Source organism: Vombatus ursinus, unplaced genomic scaffold, assembly GCF_900497805.2.
Source record: "Vombatus ursinus unplaced genomic scaffold, bare-nosed wombat genome assembly UNPS02005459.1, whole genome shotgun sequence".
Taxonomy (NCBI): domain Eukaryota; kingdom Metazoa; phylum Chordata; class Mammalia; order Diprotodontia; family Vombatidae; genus Vombatus; species Vombatus ursinus.
The window spans coordinates 7320995-7332458 of record NW_020945237.1 but is presented as its reverse complement, the minus strand read 5'-3'; the positions used below and the strand labels follow the sequence as shown (position 1 = coordinate 7332458).

At 43.0% G+C, this 11464-nt stretch overlaps 1 protein-coding gene across 2 annotated transcripts in view; it reads left to right on the top strand.

Annotated features, from left to right (window-relative positions):
- The first annotated feature begins 4452 nt into the window (after positions 1–4452).
- ITGA8 (integrin subunit alpha 8) overlaps positions 4453–11464 on the top strand; it is a 207745-nt gene continuing 200733 nt past the window's right edge. The window contains exons 1-2 of one of the 2 annotated variants that reach the window (XM_027847948.1): positions 4453–4661; positions 5401–5534. In XM_027847948.1, the coding sequence (XP_027703749.1) occupies positions 4453–4661; positions 5401–5534 (343 nt within the window). The remainder of the gene's footprint in view (positions 4662–5400; positions 5535–11464) is intronic. The other variant, XM_027847949.1, reaches the window with a different exon arrangement.

Sequence of the window (11464 nt, the reverse complement as noted above, 5' to 3'; positions counted from 1 at the left end):
CAACGGGCCACACTTGAGGACCTAGAGGGCCACACATAGCCTCGAGGCCGCAGGTTCCCCACCCCTGCTAGAGTTTGAATGTTGCTTCTGCCACTCACTACCTTCGGGACTGTGGGCAGGTTGTTTGTCTCCCATTGCCTCAGTTTCCTCATGAGTGAAAGGTAGGGTTGGACCAGATAGCCTCAGAAGTCCGTTTTCAATTGCAATCTATGATCCTATGAAAGGATACTTGAGAAAGTAGAGATGGTGAGTGCCAACTATTCTTCCTGGAACTTCACCAGTGGAGAAGGACAGAGATAAGACTAGAGCTTGAGGAAGAAGCAAGGGCAAAAGAAACCAAGAGGTGTTGGCAAGGTAGCCACCTCAGGAAAGGTTACTCTTGTCTTATTATTATCAAAACGTTTTGGGTTTTTGAATTGAATGAAATGCTTCTGTAATTATTGTAAGCACTGTGGTTTATAACTGACATTGAGAGTTCCCAGCTCACTTACTGAGTGTTCCCATCAAAGAAAAGGATAAGTATATACTAATTAAATGGAGCTGCCTAGAGTTCCTTCACAGGCCCCCAGAGAGCCACAATTATCCCCTGCAATGAAGTCCGTCCAGGTAAAACAGGTGAAGGGGCCCAAGGGTCTTTCTAGTTCAAATCCTAGCTCTGCCACATACTATCTGTGTAACTTTAGACACATCACTTGACCCAAGCCTCAGTTTTGTAAATTGACGGGATTGGGAAAAAATGATCCCTAAAGCCCCTGCCAGGTCTAGGTCTTACATTCCTGCGATCCCAAGTCACCCAATCTTTCTGGGCCTCAGTTTCCCTATCTATAAAATAAGAGGACTGATCTCTGAGGTTCCTTCTAGTTTTAAGGTCCTTTGGTCTGATGTTCTTAATGTCTGGGCTGCTCTGATGCTGCAATTTGCAATGTGCAAACACATCTAATGAGCACACGATAAGCATCACTCTCATTGCCAAAAGTCTACCTCTGGGTTATCAGATGCACCTCTTGTTTTGTGAAAGAAAAAGAAGACAGAGTTATCTTCTTTCACCTGGCTAGGAACCTCCCATTCCAACCCTATGATCTACCTGGAATAGGACTGATTTCAATTTTAGCATTCCAGAATCAGGGCCCATCAGATGAAAGATTCTCCTCCTAATTCTAGCTTTGTTATATGTAAGCTTCTAGCCAGTCGAGAGGCAGTCCAACACAATAGGCAGAGTGCTAGGTTTGGAATCAGGAGACCTGAATTTTCCTTCTGCCTCCTCTGGTATCTAAATTTGTGTTCATGGACAAGTACCATTCCAAGCCTCAAGGTAAATCTGTAAAATGGAGATAATGGTTGCACTACCTGCCTCACAGAATGGATTGTTGGGAGAAGAATTCCTTGTAAATCTTGAAGTCTTATATAAGCTTGTTTGTTCAGCTTTTTCAATGTGTGTTCCATTAGAATTATTTGATTGAAGGTTGCTATGGGAAATTCAAAATTAGTACCTACTGAAGACTGACCTCTGGTAACAGCCACTGCATTTTTGAAACCCTGGACTTGGTAAAGGCTTATATGATCTGCTTTTTATTACCTGGTGAAGGACTGAACAATTTGCAGATCATCACAGTCATCTATTACTTTTCCATGATCCTTCTGACCGTTTTATTTCTATTTCAGCATCTCTACAGATGAACTTCTAAAGGAGAAGAAGGCAAAGGGCCAAAAATGTAATTTAGATCAAAACACCAGTTCTTCTGAGAGATGACTGGGAGTAAGGATTGACACTTTCTTTGGGGAGTTAATCATTTAAGATCAGCATGCAAATGACCCGGCCATTCTAAAGCCAGAGTGATAACAGTGATTCAGGAGTCTGACAATGTGGGTTCAAATCCTACCTCCCTGGGTGACTTTGAGCAAATCACGTCAATTCCCTGGGTCTGGGAGATGAGGACAACCCGAGGTCCCTTTCAGCTCTAAATCTTCCATTCCGTGATCTGACCTCTCACCTACAGTGAGGTTGGGTTTGTTTCTTGTTGTTTTGGGTTTTGTTTTGTTTTTTTTTTTTAATTCGAAGCTGCCTACTGGATGTCCACCTGGTATATTTATCATGCCAAGTTCAACATATTCAAAACTGAACTCATCATTACCCAGTCCCTCACACTAGTCTCTTTTAGCAATCATTCCATTGTCATTGGTGATCTTTAATTCTCCAAATTAGAAGTCAGAGAATTCTCTCTGACTCCCTGCCCTTTGGTCCTTAGATTTAACCTCAAGTCAAGACACATTGTTTCTCCTTTTGAAATATCTCTTGGGTTCATCCCTTTGTCTCCCTTCCCAGGATCATTAATCTAGTTCAGTCCCTTATCTCATGCCTACAGTATAGCAACCTCTCTGGCAGAACCCCAGAGCCTTCAATCCATTCTGTGTACCATAGCCAACCCAGTTTGCTTAACACCCACTTTTCCCATATTCACAGCTGCTCAAGGACCTTCTAGAGCTGCCTGTTCCCTCAGTAAATCTTTGCTGATGTGAAAATAATGATCCTTTGCCAGACTTTCACAGTCCTCCACAATCGGTCTCAGCATTTTGAGAGAACATAATGTAGTGGAAGGCACACTGATTTTGGATGTAAAGATGTAGATTCCACTTACCTTCTGCCATGCTTTGCACCCATGGGCAGGTCTATGAGCCTCACTTTTCTCATCCGTAAAATGAGGACAATAATATTTATGCTACTAACCTGACAAAGTTAGGGTTAGGGTTAGGAAAACAGTTTGCAAACCTTAAAGTACTATATAAATGTGAACTGTTGCTGATCAAGAAAGGGAACCAGTACAGAGCTAGTCTAGGAGTTAGGAAGATCTCTATTCCCCCACCCACCCACCCACCCAAATTGGTTAAATTAATTTCCACTCTTCCTCCACCAATCCTCTCCAGCCACATCCATTTTCTGGCATTTCCTTAAACAATTAGACTCAGTATAGACTCTGTCCTTTTTCACAATCTTGATCAACTCTTCCTACACCCAATCTACCTATCCAAATCCTAGATACCTAAATGCACAGCTTTCTCCATGAAGACTTCTCAGACTACTCCAGTTGTTTGCAATCTCTCCTTTCTCTGAACTTGTATTGGACATCTCTGTCAGCAACCCCACTTTCTCCCTTAATTGGGTACTAAATTTGAATAGACTATCCTTTTTTCTTGAAGGTAGATATCACATACTTTCCCCCTGTCTCCCCCTACTCAAAACACAGAAGATACATAGAGATCACAGGTTACAGAACTACAAGGGATCTTAAAGCTCCAGTCTAAACTATTCATTTTACAGAAGAGGAAATTGAGGTGGGATATGAAGTTACTTGACCAAGGTCACAAAGAGCCTTACCCAGAACCTAAGCCCCAGATCAGGAATGGACTTCTGAGACCATCTACTCTTACCAGTCCCTTACTTGACAGATTAAGAAACTGAGGCCTAGGGACACGGCTGTTAAACATCAGAGGTGGAATTCGAAGACCTCCCTCTCAGTTTCTGGTCCTTCCACTGTGGTAATTCGTCGGTATCCTAACTCCCAGATTTGAAAGTTAATCCACGGTCCAGGGGTAGCAATCAAAAGTACCGCACCCCCCACCCTGCTAGATTAATAGACTGCATAAAAGGAAAAACGGATCCTTTCATAGGGTTGGGCCAGGCTTTCCAAATTCCTTGCACTTAGGGGAAACGAGCAAAATTGATGCCGCAACATATTTTTGGTGGAAAGTCTGAGCCACGAACACAATGCCCAGCATTAGGCAGCGGCCTCCAGGCGAGGAGATGCCCAGGAGCCCCAAACTCCCCTTGGACGGAAAGCCTTCCGTGGGAGGAACACGTGGGTCACCAACGGCTGCGGACTAGGGCCCGCCAGGTGGCACGGGGCAGGGGCAGGCTCCCCCGCTGAGAGGGCAGCAGCCGCGGGCCAGGGAGCAGCGTATCCAGGAGCCACAGAGGCGAAGAAAAGCCATCCCGCTCCTGGGGCCGGCTCATCTCCCGGCCCCACGCTCCACGCCCACGCCCGCGCGCTTCGTGCCGCGCAGTGCGGCCGCCAGGGGGTGACAAAGAGCACGGCGTGCGCTCCAGTCTCCCCTGCCAGAACCCACTCTCCCCGCCCGATACCTTCCACCAGCCACCACCGCTAAGAGGCAGCCGGGGGGGAGGGAAGGAAGGAGAAGAGGGGAGGGGAGAGAGGGAGGGGAGAGGAGCCCTGGACGGGATGCAGGCGCAGAGCAGCCGCGCGCCTGTCACCGCTGGTCAGCCCCTGCCTGCCCAGCTCTCCTCGCCCGGCTGCCCTCCTCCGCCAGCCGGGCTTCGGCAGAGGCGCACGGGGCTGCGTGCGCCTTCCCCGCGGCGCCTCGTCTCCTCCTCCTCCTCCTCCTGCACCCTCTCGGGGCTCGGGCAAAGTTTGCTGGAGGGCAGGAGGCGGACGAGGGATGGCTCGGGGCCGCCCCCGCTGCCCGGCGGCGGGGAGCCGGGAGCAGCTGCCGGCTCCCCTCTGGGGCTTCTGGGCAGCCCTGGGGATGCTCTGCTCGCCCGCCTCCCAGGCGTTCAACCTGGACGTGGACAAGCTCACCGTGTACAGCGGTCCCGAGGGGAGCTACTTCGGCTACGCCGTGGACTTCCACATACCTGACCCGCGAACGTAAGTAGTCCCGGTCCTGAGCCTTTTCTTCCCGCGGACAGGTCTTTCGTACCCCGTGCGCCGGAGGTGGCCCTCCAGCTGCCTCTCACCTTGGGGATGGCCACCTCCAGGAACCTCTATTCTGAAGGAAGGCGATTGATCGGGGCACTCACTGCCCCTACCCTTCCCTTCCCATGCCCCGACGCCCAAGCTCTCGCATCTCTTCCTTTGCAGAACTGTAGATACGCCCGAAAGTAGAGAGACAGCTCTGGTACAGCCCTAGCACTCTGAGAGGTTCGCGGATCCAGACTTCTCGGCCGTACTAATGATATGACAGCGCCCTGGGCCAAACCAAGCCAGACTAGCAAAAACTAAACAGAAACCTGTCCCATGAAAAGCTGCTTCTGCTGCCTGTTTACACATTGCTGGGAACTAGATTTAGGCAATGTTTGGGGGACCGAGAGCATGGGGCGACTCTGTGGATAAGCAGCTGTGCTTGTCCTTTGAGTTTTCTCCTTTCATCTCACCGTTGTGTATTTATGTACAAACAACTCCATCTGGAGGGACACCCCAAACCCCGCCCCCCCCAAACCCCAGTGTTTCTGATGCAGAGAGATTTCGGGCAAAGAAGTCGGGTCGCTTAACAAGCTTTACCCCCACGATAATAACTTGTCTATGTCTAGGATCTTAGGAGTGTAGGTAAGTCATTTCTCGACTTTCGCGTGCCCAGGATCTTAACTTTGGTCCAAATGTTTTGCAGAGTGAGTATCTTGGTGGGAGCTCCCAAAGCCAACACTAGCCAGCCGGATATAGTGGAAGGTGGCGCTGTCTATTACTGCCCCTGGCCGGCCACTGGAGATGTGCAATGCAGGCAGATTCCGTTTGACCCTACTAGTAAGTGGTTTTTGTTTTTGTTTTTTTTTAAACATTAATTAACTAAACACTCATTTCAGATCACCATTTGCCACAGCCACCCCCGAAATCAAAATTGGAGTCTGCTTGCACTCCCGTCGACTTGTTTGATGTATTAGGATGTGCAGGTCCCAAGAGAAACCAGCTTTTCCAGGCATGCATATCTGAGTGTGCGGGCTGAGGGGTGTTTAGTGAGCTCTAGAGAACTAATAATATCATGACCTTGAGGATTTGAACTTATCCTAGTAGTTGCAGTTTTCCTCAGTGTCCTGGGACCAGCGAGGGCATACTCCAGAAAAAGCACAAATGTTATACAACATCCTTGGCAGAGAACTTGGTTTATTCGTAACCACAAATCTGGGAGCAGAGGGATTCTGCAAGCCTCCAGTGTTCCAACTCCCAGGGTAAATCTTAGTTGCTACAGACTGAGTCTTTATTTCATGTTGCCATTTAATTCCTTACAGAAAGCAGGAATTTTCTTTCAAAATATTGGACATTGGATGCAAACTAGTACAGTCAGAGTGTGGATGGATTATATTCGTTTCCAAAATCCCCAGACAGCTGTTTCTTATTTAATTAAAAGGAAAATACATTTTAAACAACTCAGGCTGGTTCTGTTTTCTGTGGTGTTTTCCTCTTTATGTCCTGAGAAAATAATTTAAACCCACTGCTTTTGAAAACATTAACACTGAATGTTTTAATTTATGTGGGCAAATCTTTATGAATACAGAAACTTTACATCATTAGACGGCATGCACCTACCATTTTTCTCAAGCAGACGGAAATCTGTCAACTATGATAGAAGCCCTGAGTTGAGAAGAGTATCTTTTGAAATACCTTGTGAATCACTCACCTAATCCCTGAAATCAGCCTGTGAATTTGGTTCTATAACTGCTAACTTTTCATTGTTGAATACATGGGGAAACAGTGTATAATAGTGGAGAGTGTGCTTGCTGCCTTTAAAGTCAGAATCCCTGGATTTGAATTCTGACTGTTTTACTTCTTACTTGTTTGACCTTGGGCAAGTTATTCCCACTTTCTAGCCTTCTGTTTCCCTTAATGTAAAATCAAGGAGCTGGATGAGGTGACCTTTGACATCACGTCCAGCTGTAACTCCACAATCCTATGTGCATTTGCAATTTACATGTCACCAAGGTGAAATAATATGGGTAATAGGTATTTTGTGCTTATAAATAATGTGTAGTTAGGACTTTAAGAAAATTGGTTATTTCCATTTTTTTGTTCAGGAGATAATATTTCAAAAGATGAAATCACTCCTGTTAGAAATACCTTGAATTAGGACCAAAAGAGAAAGTAAATGTATAAAGTATCTTTTTTAAAGTTAAAATTGTCCCTTTTTTTGTTAAAAGTGATAGAACTCTCTCAGGCAGGTGTGGGGGTAGGCTATGTAGATTGGGAAATATAGGTGGTGTAACTTTAAATTCTTGTCAATATGGCTTTTTAATGTCAATTCATTTAATTTGTAAAAATTTTGAATGCATTTCTTTCTAAATGCATTTACAATTTGTCCTTGACTTCTGCCCTTTCCCAGTTGAAAAAAACAACTCCCCAAAAAATAAAACCTTCATCATAAACACGTATAGTCTAGTAAAGCAAATTCCCCAAAATAGGTAATAGGTATGTCTGTCTGTCTGTCTGTCTGTCTGTCTCTCTCTCTCTTTTTTGAGTTAATCACATTTCTAGCAAAGAATCAGTGGTGCATTTCATTTTTGTTCTTTTGGGCATCAGCTCACTGATCAGAATTCTCAAGTCTTTCAAAGCTGTTTTTCTTTATAACGTTGTCATTAAAAAAAAGTCATCTTAGTTCTACTGACTCGGTACTGAATTAGTTCACAGAGGTGTTCCTGGTTTCCTCCAAAACAGTTTTATTTCTTCATTTCTTATTGCACAATAATAGCCCATTACATTTACATACTATAATCTGTTTATCCTTTTCCCAATAGGCAGACATGGCCTTGGTTTCCAGTTTTGGGGCTACTAGGAAAAGAGTTGCTATAGTTTGTGTAAATTGGTCCTTTTCCTCTTTTTCTGAATTCTTTGAAAGTATTCATCTAGTACTATCACTTTCATTTACGTATATGCATCTTCTCTACCCAACAAACCATTCTTTATAACAAAGAGTAAGAAAGAAAGGTAAAAAAAAAATATTCAGCAAAGCTAAGTAAGTCAGATCTGACAAGATATGGAATGTCACACGTCATAGTCCCCTACTTCTTCAAAGAGAGGAGGGAGAATCATTTTCTTATCTCTTGCAGATATATATATAATCATTATACTTGCCCATTTACCATTAACAAAATCATATTTGTTTGTTTGTTTTTGTCATCTAGTTCCCATTCATTTGTTATTGTTGTGTCTTACTTACCAGGTTCTTTGCATCAGTTCATATGTCTTCCCAAGCTTCTCTGAATTCTTTATCCTTATCATTTCTCTATAGTTATTTATCAATGTTTTCATTGTTTTAAAAGATCTTTTGAATTATTTCTTTCAAGGCCTGTTTGTGAGCTCCTTATTTTTTTACTATAGGGCTTCAATTGCCATTTTTGTTAAATGCTGCAGGTGTCTTCATGCCATTTGTTCTAAGTTTCCACTTAAAAGGTAGAAGTTGGGAAATTAAAATCTACTTACTGACTTTCATTTGTACAGGAAATGTTTCCACCACTGCAATCATTTTAAGAGGATTTTGAAAGCTTCCCCAGTTACTGACCTCAGCTTTAGGAATGATCTTTCTAAACCAGCAAAATGAAACATTTAAACCAAACAAAGTTGAAGGTCTCATCTGAAGAGCAATGTAACAAAATTCATATTTTAATTAAAGCACTTTAGACTAGGATCTTGTAATAGTGAAGATGCAACAATCAGTACCATCAAAACTTTAGTCAAAGGAAAATAATCATATATAAGTTGAGGAATGTATTAAGTTTAACTAAGAAATAACATACATCACAGAAAATATTGAATCCAATTGTCAGCATAAAATGAGAATTAAAAGGGAGAGTTACTTTCATATCCCAAGTCATACATCTGCCTCTAGCATGAACTTCTTTAGCTACAGAGACAATAAATATCTGTCACATGAAGAAGTTATAATTGAATCCATTTCTCATTAATCATTATAATAACAATCTTGCTTCAAAATGTGAACAGAGTACAGACTGAGAATGAGAAATGTGTATAATTACTAGTACTCCTTAACTTACAAAAGGGTTCTATTCCCAAAGTTCATTTGTGGATTGGCTGTTTGGAACTAGAAACTCATTTTTCCCATAGATAGATTGTCATCAGTTATAGTTAGGGTCTCAGCCTCTACCACAAAAGCCTAATCAGGTCATAATATATAGCTGAAATATGGCACATTTACAATAAAAAAATTGGTAGAAAACAATATTGTCTCAAGACTAGTTATTTGACAAAGAAACAATACAAATAAATGAGGTTTCTTGACCACTAGTTCTTGAGGAAAATACAGTTTTAATTAGAGAAGGATGAGAAAGGGACAGAGACTTCTATGAAGATTTAAAGAAGAATTTTGTGCACTTTCAAGGGCTTTTGTATTAATACAAAATTTGTATTAATAAGAGTTATTGTATTGGCTCTTAACTATGGATAATTTAATTTCAAAATTGTGACTTTCTTTTTTTCTTGATAGATTTCATAGAGTTGTAGGATTTAGAACTGGATGGGACTTTGGGGCTCATGTAAGTCAGACCTCTCATTTTAGATATATGAGGAAACTGAGGCCTAGAGAAGTCAAGAGATTTTCAACATTCCCAAATGCAGCCAATGGTGGATGTAGGACTGGAAGCCACCAACTCACACTTGAACTCTAGTACTGTACTCTATTCTTATGCCTGTCATTCATGATCACATTCAGTTTTGAGTTCACAAGTGGAATGAAGATGGGGAAATAAAGAGAGCAAGAAATAAAAAGAAAAGAGTCAATTTCATAAGGACAAAGGTAGGAATTGAGGAGGGGAAAGTAGGTATAAAAAATTTCCTAGGTTACATCTTCATAGATTTCATAGAATATGAGATCTGGATGGGAATTTATAATCACCTAGTTTAATCCTTCAGAGTATAAAAGAAAAAAAAATCCATGGAAAATAGAGGTAGAAGGGAAAATGTTACCACCACCCTTCACTACCTCCCCAGGAGAAGAAAGGAAGTGGTGGGGAAGAGAAAATTCCTTACATATGCCACCAGGGGGTACTGTTGACTAAAGACAACTTTGTTGCTCTTCATCATGGCTTCTGAGTAGGTAGGGGTGGGCCAGTGAAATACACCTGAAATTAATATCTTAGGTGTCTATGACTCAGGAGTACCTACATTGTTTGCCTTATGCATACCAGTTATCTTATTCACCTAGCCCTAGGAGATGGAACTTAAAAAAAGCAGAATTGAATACAACAAGAATTTATTAAGCACATATTCTGTGCCAGGTGTTAGGGCAGCTAGGCATCATGGATGGAGAAATAACATTAGTTAGGAGGACCTGGGTTTAAATTTTGTCTCTGATACATACTGACTGTGTGATCATGGGTAAGCTACTCACCTCTCAGTAATCTGGGCAACTCTTAGACTTTAAGTCATAGATAAGTTGCTTATCTGCATTGCTAAAGGGAGTTTCCACATTAGGAAGTCTAAAAACAGATGAAATCACATGTCAGAATATGTCCCAGGTAATGTAGATTCAAAGACAAAAATGAAACAGTCCGTGCTCTTACGGAGTTCACACGCTAATTAGAGGAGACAGCACATAAAAGTACATTCAGCTGCAGGGCAGATGGAAAGGCTCAGAAATCTGAAGGATTTGGTGGTGGGACAGATGGCAAGACCCAAGGGTCCTCAGGTCATGAAAATAGGTTAGATGACTATGCTTGGGGATTTCAAGGCATAGAGGCAGGGAAGATGGTAAGGCTTTGTGGCCTACCATGTCGTATGAAGGAATAGAGTTGATGACTGACTTCTTATCCAAGTGGTGTGAGGAACTAATCAGCAAGGGTGGAGGGTGCTCCAAGGATGGCAGATGTTCCTGGTTGTCCCAAATGGATTCACACAGTAGGGACTTAATAAGTGTTTATTTATTGATTGATTGTGAGAGAGAGAGAGAGAGATGAGGGCTGGATTTGTAGATTGGGAAATCATCTGCATAGAGATGAGAATCAAACCCAGAGGATCTAAGGAAGAGGGAAAGAACTGACAAGAGGTAGATGAAGCCATCGCAAGGATTAAGAGTGAAACCAATTCTCAGTCTTAGAACAAAAATGAATGGTGAAAATAATTTTGTTGCTGATTGTGGACATTTTACAGTCAACTTTGCTAGAATGCATTCATTCCATAAAGGGAGAAGAGGGCTATCCTTGGGCAGGTGCAGTCCTTAGTGCCAGTGTTCTAAGTGTGGCGTGGCCTGAACACATCATGTAGTTGGGGGTCTTCAACTTCTCCCCACCCCTCAGGTTTTGTAAGGGATCAGATTAAAATGCACTTAGGTGCATCATCCTTATTGGCTGACTGTGTGTGTGTGTGTGTGTGTGTGTGTGTGTGTGTGTGTGTGTGTGTGTGTGAGCGCGCGCGCGTGCGTGTTCGTCTCAAGTCTTATTTGGTACTACCTGGCAGAGCTGCTCCTCTTCCTCCCTTCCTTCCTACTACCTGCTTCCAATCACTGCCCCGGCACAAATCTTACTGTGAGGATCTCCTGAGAGAGAGAGAAGGGGGAGTGGGGAGAGGTAGAGAGAGAGAGAGGTGGGGGGGGAGAGAGAAAGAGACACAGAGAGAGAAGAGAAAGGAGAGACACAGAGAGAGAGAGAGAGAGAGGAGAGAGAGAGGAGAGAAGAGAGAGAGAGGAGAGAGACAGAGAGAGAGAAAGAGAGAGAGAGAAGAGAGAGGAGAGA